Source organism: Ranitomeya imitator, chromosome 2, assembly GCF_032444005.1.
Source record: "Ranitomeya imitator isolate aRanImi1 chromosome 2, aRanImi1.pri, whole genome shotgun sequence".
Taxonomy (NCBI): Eukaryota; Metazoa; Chordata; class Amphibia; order Anura; family Dendrobatidae; genus Ranitomeya; species Ranitomeya imitator.
Window position 1 is genome coordinate 334,193,911 of NC_091283.1, and position 21,324 is coordinate 334,215,234.

At 49.8% G+C, this 21,324-nt stretch overlaps 1 protein-coding gene across 1 annotated transcript in view; it reads right to left on the reverse strand.

Moving 5' to 3' along the window:
* LOC138663621 (zinc finger protein 773-like) overlaps window positions 1–16,837 on the reverse strand; it is a 46,668-nt gene extending 29,831 nt beyond the window's left edge. The window contains exons 1-5 of the mRNA XM_069749895.1: window positions 16,642–16,837; window positions 16,333–16,512; window positions 16,126–16,249; window positions 15,947–16,044; window positions 15,659–15,749 (exon numbers count right to left, since the gene is read on the reverse strand). Coding sequence (XP_069605996.1) covers window positions 15,659–15,749; window positions 15,947–16,044; window positions 16,126–16,249; window positions 16,333–16,512; window positions 16,642–16,824 — 676 coding nt within the window. The 5' untranslated portion in view covers window positions 16,825–16,837. The remainder of the gene's footprint in view (window positions 1–15,658; window positions 15,750–15,946; window positions 16,045–16,125; window positions 16,250–16,332; window positions 16,513–16,641) is intronic.
* Between the last annotated feature and the right edge of the window lie 4,487 nt (window positions 16,838–21,324).

The window sequence follows — 21,324 nt, forward strand, 5'->3', positions numbered from 1 at the left end:
CCCGCTTTGTTCAGCAGATTTGCCGGATTCATGGGTTAAAAAACTCTGTGCGCCATGTATTAAGAACACCATTGATGAGGAGACACCAAGTTTCACATCTGAATTAAAAGATTTAATTAAAACCCAAGTAGCAGACGCATTAAAAAGCGTAAAAAAACGTAAAAGAAAACATAAACAAAAATCTCCAGATTACAGCTCCAGCGAGGGAGATAGTACGAGTGGGGATTCTGATAGCTCTACAGCTTCATCCTCCTCCTCCGCATCTTCAGAAAGCGGTCGCAACTGTTTCCCAATAGATGAAACGGATGCGTTGGTGAAAATGGTTAGGGCGACAATGGGTCTGGCAGACACTCGTTCCAAAAAATCTGTACAAGATCTTATGTTTAGTGGCCTGGAACAAAAGAAGTACAGAGTGTTCCCATTAAATAAAAAAATTCAAGCCCTTATAAAAAAGGAGTGGAAAAGACCAGACAAAAAAGTACTGTTAACACCCAAAAGGAAATACCCATTTGATGACCCAGCCTGCGCCTCATGGGGAAAAGCGCCAAAATTAGACGTCGCCATCGCGAAAGCCTCTAAAAAGTTCGCTCTGCCTTTTGAAGATATGGGGACCCTCAAGGATCCTATGGATAAAAAGGCCGATGTCTTCCTAAAAGGGTCCTGGGAGGCCGCCAGCGGGGGGCTAAAACCCGGTATAGCTGCTACGTGTACAGCTAGAGCACTAATGGTCTGGCTGGATCATTTAGAGACTCAATTAAAAAATAAAACCCAGAGAGAGTCTATACTAGACTCCGTGTCAGCGATGAGAGGGGCCGCTGCATATTTAGCAGATGCCTCAATAGACTCAGTTAGACTGACGGCAAGATCGGCTTCCTTCTCAAATGCGGCTATGAGAGCATTATGGCTAAAGTGCTGGCCGGGGGACCTGCAAACTAAAGCTAAGTTGTGTTCCATTCCGTGTGAAGGTGAATATTTGTTCGGTCCCACCCTAGACGATGTCCTCGAAAAAGCGGTTGATAAAAAGAAAGTCTTTCCGGGATTCCTAAATCAATCTTATAGGCGGCCCTTTCGAGGAAGGAGGTTCACACAAAGACGCCCCCCAAAAAATCAAAAGGAGGGGTGGGAAGACAGAAAATTCAAAAGAGGAGGTTTCATGTTCAACAAGCCGGATAATAAAAAACAGCCACAATGAGGGTGTGCCCCAGGTAGGAGGGAGACTGACCCACTTTCTTCCAACCTGGGAAAAAATTTCTGGAAGTGCCTGGACTCTAAACATCATAAAGACGGGCCTAAAACTAAGCTTTCACACAATGCCACACAATCAGTTTGTGGTCACACCACGAAGAAAGTCAGAGATGGAGCAGCTGAGCATCCAGAGAGAAGTTCTCAGTCTTCTGGAGAAGAAAGTCTTACAGGAAGTTCCACAACAGGAAGAGACGAGGGGGTTTTATTCTCCGCTCTTTCTTCGAACAAAACTGGACGGAACTTTCAGAGTAATTATAAATTTGAAACAACTAAACAGATACCTGGTAATAGAAAAATTCAAAATGGAGACAATAAAATCATGTGTCAGATCCCTTATCCCGTCTTGTTTCATGACTGTTATAGACTTAAAGGACGCATACTATCATGTGCCAATCCATCCGGATTTCCGGAAATATGTCAGGGTTGCAGTAATGATACAAGGGCAACTGAAACATTACCAATACAGGGCTCTTCCGTTTGGTCTAGCCATTGCCCCGAGAGTATTCACAAAATTAATGGCGGAAGTAATGGCCCATATAAGGGAACAAAACATATTGATTGTGCCTTATCTGGACGACCTCCTAGTGATGGGCAGTTCCTCTCTACATTGCAGCCAGCAACTAAACAGAGTGATGGTAGCCCTATCGAATCTAGGATGGTTTTTGAACCTGGAAAAATCCAGGCTTATCCCATCTCAAGTACAGTTGTACTTGGGGATAGTAATAGACTCAACAAAGCAAGAGTGTCGTCTGCCGGAAGAAAAAGTATCCAACATGATACATCTAGTGAATCAGTTGAGTATCTCTCCTCTGATCTCTCTAAGGAGAGCCATGTCCATACTGGGGTCGATGACATCCTGTATCCCAGCGGTACAGTGGGCTCAGAGCCACTCGAGAGATCTCCAGTGGGAAATACTAGAGGCGGTATCCCACGCAGGAGGAAATTTAGAAAAGCAATTAAAAATATCCTCTCGGACAAAAACTTCCTTAGCTTGGTGGACAGACCCGTCCAATCTCAGGAGGGGGGTTCCATGGGTATGGCCGGTCTCGATAATCCTGACCACAGACGCAAGCCCTTGGGGGTGGGGGGCCCACCTAAACAGGCAAATTGCCCAAGGTCCTTGGTCAGTAGAAGAAAAAGACCTTACTTCAAACATGAAGGAGCTTTTAGCAGTTCAGTACGCCATCAATCATTTTTTAACTTCCCTCCGTTCCCACCACGTGAGAGTACTGACGGACAACAGGGTGGTAGTAGCATATTTAAACCATCAGGGAGGGACGAGGTCTCAATCCCTAATGAAAGTGACAAATTTCATCATGTCACAAGCAGAAGCCAACTTGTCCTCCCTGACAGCCCTTCACATAAAAGAGTCAGAAAATCAAACTGCAGATTTTCTAAGCAGAACCCAATTAAAACAGGGGGAATGGGAGTTAAATACAAGTATATTCAAACGCATAGTGGATCTTTGGGGGGCCCCGGATATAGATCTATTTGCAAACAATCAAAATCGGAAAACGGAGGCCTTCTGCTCGATAGATCCTCGGGGGAGTCCAGTGGCTATAGACGCGTTGTTAATTCCATGGAAATTCCATCTAGCTTATGTGTTTCCTCCGATAGCTCTAATTCCCTTAGTCTTGAAGAAAATCAGGGAAGACAGAGCCAAAGTGATACTGATAGCTCCGTTCTGGCCGAAAAGAGTATGGTTCCCATGGCTACGCCTAATGTCCATAGCGGATCCATGGGTACTCCCAGATATCCCAGACCTTCTGCATCAAGGGCCAGTGAATCACCCTCAAATAAAAAGTTTGCACATGACGGCCTGGCTTTTGAAAGGGAACTATTAACAAAAAGGGGGTTTTCTTCAAATCTAATTTCTACCCTGCTGGCCAGTAGAAAACCTATAACTACCAGAGCCTACAGCAAAGTCTGGAAAAAGTTCCTCTCCACGTCAGGAGTTATCCTATCAAATCAGATGCCAATTCAGGAAATCTTAGAATTTCTTCAAAAAGGTTTAGAGAAAGGCCTAGCAACAAACACTCTGAAGGTTCAGATTGCAGCATTGGGTGCCCTTTACAACCAGGATTTGGCGGGGAATCACTGGGTAAAAAGATTTATTAGAGCATCTACTAGGTCCAGACCTGTTATACATCTCACCGCTCCTCCCTGGGACCTGAACTTAGTCCTTTCAGCACTAACTAAAGCGCCGTTCGAACCTTTATCTCAGGCTTCACTAAAAATAATATCTTGGAAAACCTGTTTATTGGTGGCCCTATCCTCAGCTCGCAGGATTAGTGATCTGCAGGCCTTATCAGCCTACCCACCTCTAACACAAATATTAGATGACAGAGTAATCCTCAAAACTGACCCTTCTTACCTTCCCAAAGTGGCGTCAAAATTCCACAGATCTCAAGAGATAGCGTTACCATCTTTTTGCCCCAATCCAAAAAACAAAAAAGAGGAGGCTCTACACACTCTAGATGTAAAGAGATGTCTAACACACTATCTATCAGCCACAAGGGAGTGTAGGAAAGGGAGGGCTCGGTTTGTCTGCTTTCAGGGACCAAATAAGGGTCACAAGGCATCGAAAGCCACGTTGGCGAGGTGGGTAAGAGATGCCATCAAGATGTCATATACCTCTTCCGGAGAACAAGCTCCGGACACAATTAAGGCTCATTCAACCAGGTCGGTGGCAACCTCTTGGGCTGAACGTGGTGGAGCATCAATAGATCAAATATGTAGAGCAGCCACATGGTCTTCCCCCTCTACATTCTTCAAGCACTATCAGCTTAATCTATCTTCTCCCTCAGACTTAACTTTTGGTAGGAGAGTTCTTGAGGCAGTAGTCCCACCCTAAAATTTTCATTCTTTGAAATTCTCTCGTTAGTGCCGTCATGGGGTAAGAGAATATCGTAGTTACTTACCGATAACGGTATTTCTCTGAACCCATGATGGCACCTGTATATTCCCTCCCTTCACGTATGGGTGTCCACACTACTTATAAATTAAGTCACGAGGTGTGCATAAAAAAATAAATAAATAAATGTGTGTATATATATATATATATATATATATATATATATATATATATATATATATATATATATATATATATATAGAGATAGAGAGAGAGAGAGAGAGAGAGAGAGAGAGAGAGAGAGAGAGAGAGAGAGAGAGAGAGAGAGAGAGAGAGAGAGAGAGAGAGAGAGGAGCTTATATAAGTTATACAGTTTTATTTTGTTGTGTAAAAATAACCAATTGAGTTACAGCAGAAATTCCCTGCAAGGCTCTGTAAACAAACTGAGGTGGAGGAGAGGTCCCGCCTTTTTAACCTGTGGGTTTCCTGTCCCTGAGGGCGGATCCCTCTCTCTCGTTAGTGCCGTCATGGGTTCAGAGAAATACCGTTATCGGTAAGTAACTACGATATTCTCCTTCGCCTCATTGGGGGACACAGACCGTGGGACGTCCCAAAGCAGTCCCTGGGTGGGGACAACAATAGATCAGGCCCTGTGTAACCGCTACTTACAAGTGCGCCACCGCGGCCTGCAGAGTCCGCCTGCCCAGACTCACATCTGTGGAAGTGTGGGAATTATAGTGCTTCAAGAATGCATGCGGACTGGATGAATCCGCAAGCTTGCAGGCGTGCCTTGCTGACGCCTGGTGCCTAGAACCCTTGATAGACAGGGAGATAGGCTGACATCTAGCACGGAAGGACTCCTGGATGGTGAAAAGAATTCACCAGGTTATCATGGTCGATGAAACGGCTAAACCCTTCCTGAAAATGACAGGAAGCCTTCCTCTACCGTCAGGAAGCCCAAATAAAATGTCCAACCTTCAGAAGGGATCTTATTCCATTTTGTGGACTGGAGCCAAAAGAGATGAGGGAAGAACTATGCCCTCATAACAGTGGTAATACAGTACCACCTTGGTAACAAGGGATGGAGATGGCCTGAGGACAACCTTGCCTCGAAGGTAATAAGGGAAAAAAGTCTGAAAGAGCAGAGAAGCTAGCTCCGAAGACTCGTCAGAGTGAGAATATCGCAGAGGAGAACGGGACGACTTTCCCTGATAGTAAAGTCTGCCCGGATGAAAAAGGAGCCTACTGTAAGGCTCCTAGGAATAATAAGGTCCCAATGATCTAACGGTATGCGATAGGGAAGAACTACGTGTGAAAACTCCCTGTGAGAAAGTCCCTACTTGCAGTTGTGCTGCGATAAGGCGAGAAGATACTAGCTCCGCAAACAAAAAACGGACGTGGTCAGTGCGGATCTCTGAGGATCAATGGGGCCCCTTTCTGCTTCCGAAAGGCTTTCGGAAGCAGTGGAAGGGGAGTTATGGAAACTGGTACCACGGCAGAAGCAGAGCATGGAGAGCAATGGCTCTTGGATCTCGAGGCCGAACCACGAACTCGAGTACATTGGCCTTCAGTCTGGATGTCATCCCACCTACAACTGGAGAACTCCAATAAGGACAGATCTGATGGAAGACTTCGGGGTGAAGTTCCCACTGACTTGAGGCGGAACCCTGACGGCTGAATTTGTTTGCCGTTCAGAGTTCTACTTCTGGGATATATACTGCCGAGATCACCGAATAATAGACTTCGGCCCATCAGAGAAAGTGAGGTACCTCGGTCATGGCGCCTGATCGTGGGTACCTGCTAGATGACTGACGTAAAGCATGGCCGTGGCATTATCCAATTGAATTCGGATAGGGAGACCCGCCAGAAGGCAGTGGACCTGATGTAAGACTACCGTTCGGATCTCCAGAACAATGATGGGGAGAAGAAGACTGGCATTGGTAGTTACTAATAACCATTGAACCGGGAGAAAGGCCCTGGAAAAAGAAGGAGCTCAGAGACTATTGTCTGAAAGTCTATTTGACTTGCTGAAAACGAGCGGAGCGAAGGAAACCGTTTCCATTGTCGTCACCATTTTTGCTCAGAACTCTCTTAGCAAATCGAATGAAATGAGGGGGTGAGTAATCAAGTCCTCAGAACTCTCCTTTGGCGAGCTCCCAGTTGAAGGGCCATGACCTTGTCTCGAGGAAGAATTACCATCCTTCTAGAAGTGTGCAGGATCATCCTCAAAAAGGATATCTGCTGGGCTGGAAATGAGGCGAACTTGTCTAAGTGTAGCTGCCAGCCCAGGAGAGAAGGTATCGCAAGAGATATAGACGACTCAGCGTAGTGCTGGAAGGGCGGCTAGACAGACCAAACAGGGCAGGACGAGCACGCCTCTAGAGTGCAAGAGAAACATGACATCCGCCATGACCCGAGCGAACACTCTGGGTGCGGAAGCAAGGCCAAAGGACAAGGTTGTGACATGAAAATGCTGTTGACGAATGGAAAGGCGAAGGAATTTTTGCAGAGGGCAAGCAACCCGAATGTCGATGGATGCCGGAAACTGCACCTTTTTCTGTTGAAGTAATGGCTGAGCGGAGGAACTCCATCCAAAGAACGAGGACCATGTCAAAGGTTGTTAGAAGTTTGAGGTCCAGGGTCGATCTTACTTTTCGTTCCCCTCTTTGGAAACAAGGTCCCTTAGATCTAGATTGTGCTGGACAATCCTTATACAATCCTTTGTCAGTCTCCCGCTCAAAGGATTTGATTGGCCAGTTGTTGCTGGTGTGAATCAAGGTAGTTAAGGTCTCCAGCCAGGAGACCATTGCTCTAGCAATCCATGCGGCCGCTAAGGAGGATAGAACGCTGGACTCGAAGCCGCAAGACGGAACGAACCAGATTTGCTATCTGACAGTCCGTGGTATATTTAATTGATGACCCATCAGGTAGGGATACTGGTAGGAATACCACAGGAGATTCTACCTGGTTAATCTGCCCCATGGCAGAATGTGCGGCTGCATCCAGCAGGTCATAGCCTCTTGCCATCTCCTCTTTTCACGGTGCAGAGATAAAAATTAGGCACCCTCGATCCATCAACCTCTTAACAGGGAAGTGGAGAGGAATTGTCCGCCTTCTTGCATCATCCACTAAATAGTGGTGATTCAGAGGGGGGAGCTCGTACGCCAAAAAGGGTGCCTCTATATGTCCACAGAGTACAGGTCTCCAGGTGGACAGGACAGGTTGTCTGGCGTTAGGCCTGGATGCAGAAGAGGAAACATGGAGACGACACTCCATGTGCTCGTCTGTTGATGGTGTGGGGAGATCGGTGCCCTTTAAAGGACCCGTCGCCCTTAAAAAACAGGCCAGGCATGGCATCCCACATAGAGGCTTCTGTCCAGTGAATCGCTTATCCGAATTGAATGGCAAATGCTCTCAAGGGAGTTTAGTCTCTGAAGCTCTGGCAAGCTCAGGCAATATCCAATCCATATTCAGAGCCTTGTTGTCATCAAATCATTGGTGAGGGAGCAGGAAACGAAAAACTTCCGTTTTCTAGATGCCTGTATGTTTCTAGACGCCTGCACGTTTCTAGAATACTTGCGGCCCCTGCTAGCCGACGGCTCCCATGTAGGATAGGGACCATGTATATTGGTCCTGCGAGCACTCCAAACACAGAGGGTACACAGAGGGATTCAATCTCTTGGTCAGAGAACCATGGATTGGTCAGTGAAGAAGTCCACTGAGGGGAACTAGAGGATAAAGCTGGGGTCGGCGGCGGAGGGCTCCTCGGACTGATCAAGCGCCTTTAAGACCAGGAAATATTGGTCATACGCCTTTAAGACCAGGGAATACTGGTCATGCGCCTTTAAGAACAGAGAATACTGGTCATGCGCCTTTAAGACCAGGAAATACCGGCAATGCGCCTTTAAGATCGGGGAATACCGGCCATGCACCTTTAAGACCGGGGAATACTGGTCATGCGCCTTTAAGACCAGGGAATACTGGTCATGCACCTTTAAGACCAGAGAATACTCGTCATGCGCCTTTAAGACTGGGAATACTGGCCATATGCCTTGCAAAAATACTGTCACCCCAGTGTGAGCTGGCCGGGTGGACCAAGATGGCCACCGGGAGCTGCAGAGTTGATAAAATCTCGCAGAGAGCGAGAAGCGCCAATTTGGGGGGCGGAGCCACAGACACGATGTTGAATAGGCCCAAGCCGGGGCCTAAATTTCTGTAGCCCGCGGGCGACACCAGCGGGGCGTTCCAGGCAAGACTTCCAGGATGCGGCCTACAAATCGGCCGAAGCCGGGGACTAAATTTTTGCAGCCATCCAGAGCGTTACCTCAGAGAGGTAATGTGAACATGTGAATATCCCACTGAAGATGGATCCACTCACCATTGGTGCGCGTCCCGGCATGGAGCCGCCGCGGATGTGGGTTTCAGCACTGTTCTGTGCAGCGTGGACGGTGCAGGGATAAGCCTCAATCCATCATCCGTTTGTTAGGGAGGTGGAGAGGAACCGTCCGCCTCCTTGTGCCATCCGCTTTCACAGTGGTGGGACAGTGGGGGCTGCTCGGACACCATAGAGAGGGGCCTCTGTACAGCCACGGAGTTCAGTCCGGGTGGACAGGGCCAGTTGTCCGGCATTAGGCCTGGCTCCAGGAGAGGATACATGGAGGCGACACTCCATGTGGTCGCCTGCTGCTGGTGTGGGGAGATCGGGACCATGAAAGGAACCGTCGCCCCTGAAGTGAGCTCAGGCATGGCTTCCCACGTCGCAGGAGAGGGTACGGGGAGGTATACTCGCCGTGCTCGCCTGTTGATGGTTCGGGGGAGATCGGAACCTTGAAAGGAACCGTCGCCCCCCTTCACTCCGTTAATTAAAAAATAAAAATTTACAGAAAAGTAAACAATAAAATAAAAACGTTGGGGTCTGAAACAGACCCGTGTGCCTCCTACAGACACTAAGCAAGAACTGGTTAGCTGAGAGCCAGCAGGAGGGTGTATACTGCAGGGGAGGAGCTGAGAGCCAGCAGGAGGGTGTATACTGCAGGGGAGGAGCTGAGAGCCGGCAGGAGGGTGTATACTGCAGGGGAGGAGCTGAGAGCCAGCAGGAGGGTGTATACTGCAGGGGAGGAGCTGAGAGCCAGCAGGAGGGTGTATACTGCAGGGGAGGAGCCGAGAGCCAGCAGGAGGGTGTATACTGCAGGGGAGGAGCTGAGAGCCAGCAGGAGGGTGTATACTGCAGGGGAGGAGCTGAGAGCCAGCAGGAGGGTGTATACTGCAGGGGAGGAGCTGAGAGCCAGCAGGAGGGTGTATACTGCAGGGGAGGAGCTGAGAGCCAGCAGGAGGGTGTGTACTGCAGGGGAGGAGCTGAGAGCCAGCAGGAGGGTGTATACTGCAGGGGAGGAGCTGAGAGCCAGCAGGAGGGTGTGTACTGCAGGGGAGGAGCTGAGAGCCAGCAGGAGGGTGTATACTGCAGGGGAGGAGCTGAGAGCCGGCAGGAGGGTGTATACTGCAGGGGAGGAGCTGAGAGCCAGCAGGAGGGTGTATACTGCAGGGGAGGAGCTGAGAGCCAGCAGGAGGGTGTGTACTGCAGGGGAGGAGCTGAGAGCCAGCAGGAGGGTGTGTACTGCAGGGGAGGAGCTGAGAGCCAGCAGGAGGGTGTATACTGCAGGGGAGGAGCTGAGAGCCAGCAGGAGGGTGTGTACTGCAGGGGAGGAGCTGAGAGCCAGCAGGAGGGTGTGTACTGCAGGGGAGGAGCTGAGAGCCAGCAGGAGGGTGTGTACTGCAGGGGAGGAGCTGAGAGCCAGCAGGAGGGTGTGTACTGCAGGGGAGGAGCTAACTTTTTTTGTATCACTTAGTGTCAGCCTCCTATTGGCAGCAGCATACACCCACGGTCTGTGTCCCCCAATGAGGCGAAGGAGAAAAACTTTTCAGCTCACCCAGTAGAAACATTCATCTGTAGTCCACATAATGTGCGATCAAGGAAAAAACATCTCTGTCTGACGTTGAAACTTGTGCACATGGAAAGAAAAATCCAGCCCCAGGAATAAAAAATATCAAAAATTTATTTAAACATAATAAAATATGGAAAACTGCTGACAAGCGAAAAATTACATCACTTGGATGGAAGCGACCATGTAGTCGCTGGACGCGTTTCAAGCACAAACGGAGACATTAGACTTCAGCCTTAGCCTGGGCTACTGCTCAGATTGACCGCCGCCATCAGGGTATTACTGCCATGACTGGCGCATGGGCCCGGTGGGCAGAGGGGGCCCGCATCAGGCCCCATCTCATCTGCTCACCGGGCCCCTACCGGCGCTGCGGCAGTTAAACGCTATTGATGTGCGGGCGCGCGCCTGCACCTCAATAGTTAACAGCCGCCAGCCGTGAGGCTGGCAGCTGACATCAGCCGCAGCGCGCACGTCGCCGGCGTCTGACGTCATTGTCAGTCGCCGGCGAGTGCGCCCTACTGGAAGGAGCTGCTTTGCCGAAAGAGCCCGGACAGGTAAGGAGAACGCTTTTCTTTTTTCTTTTTTTTTTTAATTGCGAACGGCAATCCGGGGGGCCCGGGCCAGAATGCTGGACACACTGGGGGCAATATGCTGGACACACTGGGGGCAATATGCTGGACACACTGGGGGCAATATGCTGGACACACTGGGGGGCAATATGCTGGACACACTGGGGCAGAATGCTGGACAAACTGGGGGCAATATGCTGGACACACTGGGGGGCAATATGCTGGACACACTGGGGGAAATATGCTGGACACACTGGGGAGCAATATGCTGGACACACTGGGGGGCAACATGCTGGACACACTGGGGGGCAATATGCTGGACACACTGGGGGGCAACATGCTGGACACACTGGGGGGCAACATGCTGGACACACTGGGGGCAGAATGCTGGACACACTGGGGGCAATATGCTGGACACACTGGGGCAGAGATGCTGGACAGGCAATATACTGGACACACTGGGGGCAATATGCTGGACACACTGGGGCAGAATGCTGGACAAACTGGGGGCAATATGCTGGACACACTGGGGGGCAATATGCTGGACACACTGGGGGCAATATGCTGGACACACTGGGGGGCAATATGCTGGACACACTGGGGGGCAATATGCTGGACACACTGGGGGGCAATATGCTGGACACACTGGGGGGCAATATGCTGGACACACTAGGGGGCAATATGCTGGACACACTGGGGGGCAATATGCTGGACACACTGGGGGGCAATATGCTGGACACACTGGGGGGCAATATGCTGGACACACTGGGGGGCAATATGCTGGACACACTAGGGGGCAATATGCTGGACACACTGGGGGCAATATGCTGGACACACTGGAGGCAGAATGCTGGACACACTGGGGGCAATATGCTGGACACTGGGCAATATGCTGGACACACTGGGGGCAATATGCTGGACACACTGGGGGGCAATATGCTGGACACACTGGGGGGCAATTTGCTGGACACACTAGGGGGCAATATGCTGGACACACTGGGGGCAATATGCTGGACACACTGGAGGCAGAATGCTGGACACACTGTGGGCAATATGCTGGACACACTGGGAGCAATATGCTGGAGACACTGGGGCAGATTGCTGGACACACTGGGGGCAGGATGCTGGACACACTGGGGGCAATATGCTGGACACACTGAGGGAAATATGCTGGACACATTGGGGGCAGAATGCTGGACACACTGGGGGCAATATGCTGGAGCACTGGAGGCAGAATACTGGAAACACTGGGGGCAATATGCTGGACACTGGGGGCAATATGCTGGACACACTGGGCAACATGCTGGACTCTCTGGGGGGCAATATGCTGGACACATTGGGGGGCAATATGCTGTACACATTGGGGGCAATATGCTGGACACACTGGGGGCAATATGCTGGACACACTGGAGGCAGAATGCTGGACACACTGGGGGCAATATGCTGGACACACTGGGGGGCAATATGCTGGACACACTGGGGGGCAATATGCTGGACACACTGGGGGGCAATATGCTGGACACATTGGGGGGCAATATGCTGGACACATTGGGGGGCAATATGTTGGACACACTGGGGGCAATATGCTGGACACACTGGGGGCAGAATGCTGGACACACTGGGGGCAATATGCTGGACACACTGGGGGCAATATGCTGGACACACTGGGTGCTGGAGCACTGGAGGCAATATGCTGGACACACTGGGGCAGAGATGCTGGACACACTGGGGGCAATATGCTGAACACACTGGGGCAATATGCTGGACACACTGGGGGCAGAATGCTGGACAAACTGGGGGCAATATGCTGGAGACACTGGGGGCAATATGCTGGAGACACTGGGGCAGATTGCTGGACACACTGGGGGCAATATGCTGGACACACTGGGGGCAATATGCTGGACACACTGGGGGCAATATGCTGGACACACTGGGGCAGAGATGCTGGACAGGCAATATGCTGGACACACTGGAGCAGAATGCTGGACAAACTGGGGGCAATATGCTGGACACACTGGGGGGCAATATGCTGGACACACTGGGGGCAGAATGCTGGAGCACTGGAGGCAGAATACTGGACACACTGGGGGGCAATATGCTGGATACTGGGGGCAATATGCTGGACACAGTGGGCAACATGCTGGACTCTCTGGGGGCAATATGCTGGACACACTGGGGGCAATATGTTGGATACACTGGGGGCAATATGCTGGACACACTGGGGGCAATATGCTGGACACACTGGGGGCAATATGCTGGACACACTGGGGGGCAATATGCTGGACACACTGGGGGGCAATATGCTGAACACACTGGGGGCAAAATGCTGAACACACTGGGGGGCAATATGCTGAACACACTGGGGGCAATATGCTGGACACACTGGGGGCAATATGCTGGACACACTGGGGGCAATATGCTGGACACACTGGGTGCTGGAGCACTGGAGGCAATATGTTGGACACACTGGGGGCAATATGCTGGACACACTGGGGGGCAATATGCTGGACACACTGGGGGGCAATATGCTGGACACACTGGGGGGCAATATGCTGGACACATTGGGGGGCAATATGCTGGACACATTGGGGGGCAATATGCTGGACACACTGGGGGGCAATATGCTGGACACACTGGGGGGGCAATATGCTGGACACACTGGGGGGGGCAATATGCTGGACACACTGGGGGCAGAATGCTGGAGCACTGGAGGCAGAATGCTGGACACACTGGGGGCAATATGCTGGCGACACAAGCAGATTGCTGGAGACACTGGGGCAGATTGCTGGACACACTGGGGGCAATATGCTGGACACACTGGGGGGCAATATACTGGACACATTGGGGGGCAATATGCTGGAAACACTGGGGGGCAATATGCTGGACACACTGGGGGGGCAATATGCTGGACACACTGGGGGGCAACATGCTGGACACACTGGGGGCAGAATGCTGGAGCACTGGAGGCAGAATGCTGGACACACTGGGGTAATATGCTGGACACATTGAGGGAAATATGCTGGACACACTGGGGGCAGGATGCTGGACACATTGAGGGAAATATGCTGGACACATTGAGGGAAATATGCTGGACACACAGGGGGCAATATGCTGGACACACTGGGGGTAATATGCTGGACACTGGTGGCAGAATGCTGGAGCACTGGAGGCAGAATGCTGGACACACTGGGGGCAATATACTGGACACACTGGGGGCAGAATACTGGAAACACTGGGGGCAGAATACTGGAAACACTGGGGGCAGAATGCTGGACACTTGGGGCAGAGATGCTGCTCTGGACACTGGGGGCAGAGATGCTGGAGCACTGGAGGCAGAATGCTGGACACACTGGGGGCAATATACTGGAAACACTGGGGGCAGAATACTGGAAACACTGGGGGCAGAATGCTGGACACTTGGGGCAGAGATGCTGCTCTGGACACTGGGGGCAGAGATGCTGGAGCACTGGAGGCAATATGCTGGACACACTGGGGGCAAAATGCTGGACACACTGGGGGCAAAATGCTGGACACACTGGGGGCAGAGATGCTGGACACACTGGGGGCAGAGATGCTGGACACACTGGGAGCAGAGATGCTGGACACACTGGGGGCAGAGATGCTGGACACACTGGGGGCAGAGATGCTGGACACACTGGGGGCAGAGATGCTGGACACACTGGGGGCAGAGATGCTGGACACACTGGGGGCAGAGATGCTGGACACTGGGGGCAGAGATGCTGGACACTGGGGGCAGAGATGCTGGACACTGGGGGCAGAGATGCTGGACACTGGGGGCAGAGATGCTGGACACTGGGGGCAGAGATGCTGGACACTGGGGGCAGAGATGCTGGACACTGGGGGCAGAGATGCTGGACACTGGGGGCAGAGATGCTGGACACTGGGGGCAGAGATGCTGGACACTGGGGGCAGAGATGCTGGACACTGGGGGCAGAGATGCTGGACACTGGGGGCAGAGATGCTGGACACTGGGGGCAGAGATGCTGGACACTGGGGGCAGAGATGCTGGACACTGGGGGCAGAGATGCTGGACACTGGGGGCAGAGATGCTGGACACTGGGGCCAGAGATGCTGGACACATTGGGGGCAGGACTGGAGAAAGAGGGGGCAGGATTGGAGACATGGACAGAATGTACATACAGGGCATGATTGGAGACACGGGGCAGAATGAAAGACATGGGGCAGGATTGAAGACAGGTCATGCAGGACCATGGGGCAGGATGGATACGATGGCGACTGATGGGGCAGGATGGGGAGATCATATGGGGCAGGATGAGATCATATGGGGCAGAATGGATACTCATGAGGGCAGGATGGGAGAACATATGGCTGGAGCCAGGAATGAGAAACACGGGGCCAGGATTGGGGATATTATTATTACCATAGGGGCTAATTAAGGGATATTATTACTGCAGTGATGTATTTATTTTTTGAGGACACTGTTTTAAATGGGGGGGCGGTCCTGTTACTGTGTAGAGTGGCACTATGTCGCCTCTTTTTCTTCATGTGGTGTAATGTAGAAGTTGGGAAAAATTAAGTAATGTGTTCTGCATGCGGAGCTCCAGATAACTGTATTATTTCCTACAGAGACGAGTCCTGGCTGGATGAAGTGATGGCGGTCTGTGCTGGATGAAAGATGAAAGACTTCACCTAGAGATGTCACTGGTGAGTCAGTGTTACCTATACACTGACACTATACACTGTATACTATATACAGAGGTCCTGTGTACAATGTCACTGGTGATCACTGTATTATCTGTACACAGACACTGCATACTAAGTACAGATCTCCTGAGAATACTGGCACTTATAGTGATAGTATTGTGTTTTTTGTTTTTTTTCTTCCTAACTGAAGGGTAAATTGACTAGATCAATGAATGTTTGACAGGTTATAGTTTCACACAGCAACTATTTTTCTGGAATAATCTGGTTCAGGTATATGATGACCCCGTCACATGACCGGGGGGCCCAAAGTGTCTGAACAGCCCGGGGCCCTGGCTACCCTTAATTCACCCCTGGTTACAACTCACCTGGGTAGTCATATATAGGAATTTCCTCTTTACACCGCTCATCACCCCTCACATATGTCTTTGTAGTATTAATATGAGCCAGATTTTCACTCTGAAACAAATATAGTAAAAGTCACAGACAGATGGAGAAGTCACATCTATGATCAGCTCTAATCCTGCCATCTCCACCGTTCTCATTACACAAGTATAAAGCATATAATACTGTGGATAAAACAAGACTGAGCACAAGACCTTCACAGCCATCTACACATCATAGGGAAGATCTCATGACACCGTCTCTCCATCTACCTGGTGATCCTGAGAAACATTGGGATCTTCTTGTTTACAGTCCTGTGGAAGAAGAGGACTGGGACATCTCTCTGGTGTTGTCCTCTTACAGGATAGATCTGGAGGAAACATACAGGGACTGAATTCATTCTTTACATACAGATAAATTTAGGCTGTGTGTATTTAGTCCTGTCTATTACCTGGTGATGTGAGGGGCTGGGGAACGTCCACCATGACGTCCTTGTACAGATCTTTGTGTCCTTCTAAATACTCCCACTCCTCCATGGAGAAATAGACAGCGACATCCTGATACCTTATAGGAGCCTGACACATACAATGATACCGTCATCCCCCCGATCCCTTCATAGCGTTACTGTGTAATGTCCCAGCATTCCCAGCACTGTCACCTCTCCAGTCAGCAGCTTAATCATCTTGTAGGTGAGTTCTAGGATCTTCTGGTCATTGATGTCCTCATGTATCAGGGGGTCAGGTGGAGGCCCCGTGATTGGGCTCAGGGGTCTTCCCCATCCCTCAGACTCAGGGTCCTGACAGTGCTCACTAGAGGTCTTCTTCACTACTGTGTAATCCTGGTTATGGAGAAACACATTAATAAATCTCACTGTAGACATTTCCAGAGTCCTCAACTCTCCAGTTCTGTCCATTTGTTATTCCCATAGATAAGAATGATGTAATGTGACATCATCAGAATCTCTCACCTCTCCAGTAAGCCGGAAGAGGATCTCTAGGGTAAGGTGTAATATCCTCTCTGCCATCTTGTCTCTGTCCATATCCATCTTTGATGGGTAAATCAGGAAAATTCTCTTATATAGAAGATCTTCACTGAGAGGATCTGATATTGTAGAGCCCTGAATGCAGAAGATGACACGATGTAACATCATAAAATCCTGTGTAATAATTCAATTACTGGGAAATACGTACGCTACTCACCTGGTAGCGGTGTTTTTTCAGGAGCCATGACAGCACAACGAGAGAGAGGGGATCCGCCCTTCAGGGACAGGAAACCTCAGACATAAAAAGGGCGGCACCTCACTCCCCCGCCAGTTGGTTTACAGAGTATGAAAGGACCTTCTAGGTTAGTAGCACATAGACAATATTAATATATGGTACAATTCACCCAGTGACTAAACTTAGGAATTAACTAAAGGAAGTGTTGAACCCATAAACAAAGAGGGTAGGGAATATAAGGGTGCTGTCATGGCTCCTGAAAAAACACCGCTACCAGGTGAGTAGCGTACGTATTTATTCAGTCGCCATGACAGCACAACGAGAGACTTTCAGAGAAGTGAAAAAAGTGACTAGGGAGGGATAACCGCCTCCAGCACCCTTCTCCCAAACGTGAGGTCGGAGGAGCCACCTAGATCTAACCTATAGTGTCTAAGAAAGGTGGATGGAGAAGACCATGTGGCCGCCTTACAGATGTCTTCAATCGACACTTCTGCCCTCTCAGCCCAAGATGTGGCTACCGCACGAGTAGAGTGTGCCTTTATGCCTTCTGGAATTTCCACGCCACCTGCGGTATAAGCAAGAAATATGGCCTCCCTAATCCATCTGGCTAGCGTATTCTTTGATACCCTAAGCCCCTTCCTAACTCCCTGGTAGGATAAAAATAAGGAATGATCTTTTTTCCAGGCGTCTGTTACTGCAATATATCTGAGAAGGCATCTACGCACGTCCAAACAATGAAATCTCTGTTCTTTATTGTTAGAGGGATTAGGACAAAATGAAGGCAAGATTACCTCCTGGGACCTATGAAATTTTGACGCGACCTTTGGAAGATAAAGAGGGTCAGGCCTCATCACCACTCTATCTTCCGTAATTTGCATATACGGACGCTGCCTGGACAATGCTTGCAGATCACTAAAGGCCCCTTCACATTAAGCGACGCTGCAGCGATACCGACAACGATCCGGATCGCTGCAGCGTCGCTGTTTGGTCGCTGGAGAGCTGTCACACAGACCGCTCTCCAGCGACCAACGATGCCGGTAACCAGGGTAAACATCGGGTAACTAAGCGCAGGGCCGCGCTTAGTAACCTGATGTTTACCCTGGTTACCATCCTAAAAGTAAAAAAAAACAAACACTAGATACTTACCTACAGCCGTGTGTCCTCCAGCGCTGCGCTCTGCTTCTCTGCACTCCTCCTGTACTGGCTGTGAGCCGGAAAGCAGAGTGGTGATGTCACCGCTCTGCTTTCCGGCTCACAGACAGTACAGGAGGAGAGCAGAGCACAGCGCTGGAGGACAGACAGCGGTAGGTAAGTATCTAGTGTTTGTTTTTTTTTACTTTTAGCATGGTAACCAGGGTAAACATCGGGTTACTAAGCGCGGCCCTGCGCTTAGTTACCCGATGTTTACCCTGGTTACCAGTGAAGACATCGCTGGATCGGTGTCACACACGCCGATCCAGCGATGTCTCCAGGGAGTCCAGCGACGAAATAAAGTTCTGAACTTTCCTCAGCGACCAACGATCTCCCAGCAGGGGCCTGATCGTTGGTCGCTGTCACACAGAACGATTTCATTAACGATATCGTTGCTACGTCACAAATAGCAACGATATCGTTAACAATATCGTTATGTGTGAAGGTACCTTAACCCTTCTTGCCGATGTGAGGGCAACTAAGAGGGCTGTTTTGACAGACAGGATCTTGATCGGGACAGAGTCAATGGGCTCGAACGGAGCTTGTGTTAGAGCCGAGAGCACAAGATTTAGGTCCCATGGAACTATTCTCTGTTTAATAACCGGCCTGGATCTGGTGACCGCTTTGAAAAACCTTGTTATCCAGTGATTACTAGCTATGTTGGAATTATATAGTGCCCCTAGAGCCGAAACCTGAACTCTAAGGGTGCTGGTGGCTAAGCCTAAATCTAGGCCCTTCTGTAGAAATTCTAGGATCTGAGCAATATCAGGTTTCTGATCGATCTGTGCTCCTGAGCTTGATAGGAACTTCCTCCATATCCTAACATAAATGCTAGTCGTGGAGGCTTTCCTACTCTTAAGCAGCGTATTTACAAGGTTCTGAGAGAATCCCTTCTTTTTCAGAAGTGACCTCTCAAGTTCCACGCTGTCAGATGTAAGTTGGCTACTCGTGGATGCAAAACTGGACCCTGGGAGAGGAGGTCTGGAATTTCTGGGAGAATCCATGGTTGGGAAATGGACATGCTTCTTAACCATGGGAACCAAGACCTTCTGGGCCAGAATGGAGCTATTAATATAACTCGGGCTTTGTCTTCCCGAATCTTCCTCAGAACTAAAGGAATTAGATTCAGAGGGGGAAACGCATAGGCGAGACTGAAGTTCCAGGAGATCAGAAGAGCGTCGATTGCGTACGGGTTGTCTCTTGGGTCTAGGGAACAGAATTGATGGAGCTTCTTGTTTCCTCGACTGGCAAACAGATCTATTTCTGGACATCCCCACAACCGTACGATCTGATTGAAGACAGCCGGTTTTAGAGACCAATCCCCTTGTTTGAGCTCGTTGCGGCTTAAGTAATCGGCCATGGTATTTAGTTTCCCCTTTATATGAAGGGCCGTAAGGGAGAGTAGGTGATTTTCGGCCATCTGAAAAATACGATTTGTAACGTTCATTAATGACGTAGACCGTGTGCCTCCTTGGCGGTTCACATAAGCAACTGTCACCTGGTTGTCAGAGAGTATTCTAACATGTCTACCCTGTAGAGGTACAAGAAACCTATCCAAGGCGCGTTCCACCGCCATCAATTCTTTCAGATTGGAAGACGAGTCCTGCTCAGATCGGGACCATAGACCCTGAACGTAATTATTTTCCCAATGTGCTCCCCACCCCGTGGGACTAGCATCAGTTGTTATTACTCGTGATATATGATATGTCCAAGGTACCCCTTTACGCAGATTAGGGATGTGCGTCCACCACCTTAGTGAAACCGTGGCCTCTACGGATAGAGAGAATTTCTTATCTAGGTTGGCGCCTAGTCGCCGAAAATTACGTAGAACATCCCACTGAAGAGACCTAGAGTGAAACTGTGCCCACATCACCGCCGGAAAACAAGAAGTAAGTGACCCCAAAAGAGACATAGCACTTCTTAAGGAGACTGCGGGATTTTTAATTGCTCTAGAGGCCAGCCGGTGGATAGCATCGACTTTTGAGTCTGGCAGGCGACATTCCTGCTGAGCTGAATCTACAATAAGACCCAAAAACTGCTGTGATGTGGAGGGTTGAAGACGCGATTTTTTAAGATTGACAATCCAACCTAAGTTACGAAGTGCTACCATCACTTTCTCTAACTGCTCTTTACAGTGTAACTTTGAATGCCCCACGATCAGTAAGTCATCCAAGTAAGGAATTATCAGTATGTTTTGCTCATGAAGGTGTGCCATAACCTCTACCATAACCTTAGTAAAGACCCGGGGTGCGACTGCAACACCAAAGGGGAGTGCCTGATATTGGAAGTGCTCCACTGTGCCGGCAAGAGAAATCGCCACCCTGAGAAAACGCTGGTGATCTGCATGTATCGGAACATGGTAATAGGCGTCTTTTAGATCTAAGACCACCATGAAGCACTTGTGAAAAAGAAGCTTTATTGCCGTTTTCACAGATTCCATTTTGAAGGATGGGATTAGCAAGAATTCATTCAGGCCTCTCAGATTAATAATGGTACGGTATGACCCATCTGGCTTCTTTACCAAGAATAACGGGGAATAGAACCCCCTACCTCGCTCTTCCGTGGGTACCCGAATAAGAACCCCCTTTTGTCTGAGATCCTGAACTTCTGACTCCAACGCCAACTGTTCTGCAGGAGAAGAACGGATAGGAGTTAGTTTAAATTTGTCCTGAGGGATCTGATGAAACTGGAACTTTAATCCCTCTTTAATGATACTGAGTATCCATGGACTGTTGGTGATCCTCAACCAGGCTGGGTAGAAAGCTAAAAGCCTACCGCCCACCTGGACCGCTAGTCATTGAGTTTTCTTCGAGTCCCGAGGGGTGTTAAACATATACCCCCTACCTCTTCTTCTGCTGCTGCTGTAATATCTGGATGAATCTCTATTTGGTTCTCTATCAGATCTGCGGCGATAAGACCATCCCCTGCTGTAGTCACGCCTATAAAAAGGTTTTCTTAATAGAGGGAACCGCTTCTTAGAGTCGCCCGCCTTCTCAAGCAGCTCATCAAGTACCGGACCGAACAGATGAACTCCTTCACAGGGGATGCCGCATAGCCTTGACCTAGCTTGTAAATCACCTGGCCAACATTTAATCCAAAGTGCTCTGCGGGCTGCGTTGGATAAGGCTGAAGATCTTGCGGCCAGCCTGACCGAATCCGCTGATGCATCCGAAAGGAAGGCTGCAGCATCTTGGATCATGGGCATAGATGATAGGATTTCACTTCTAGGAACTTTATCCTTA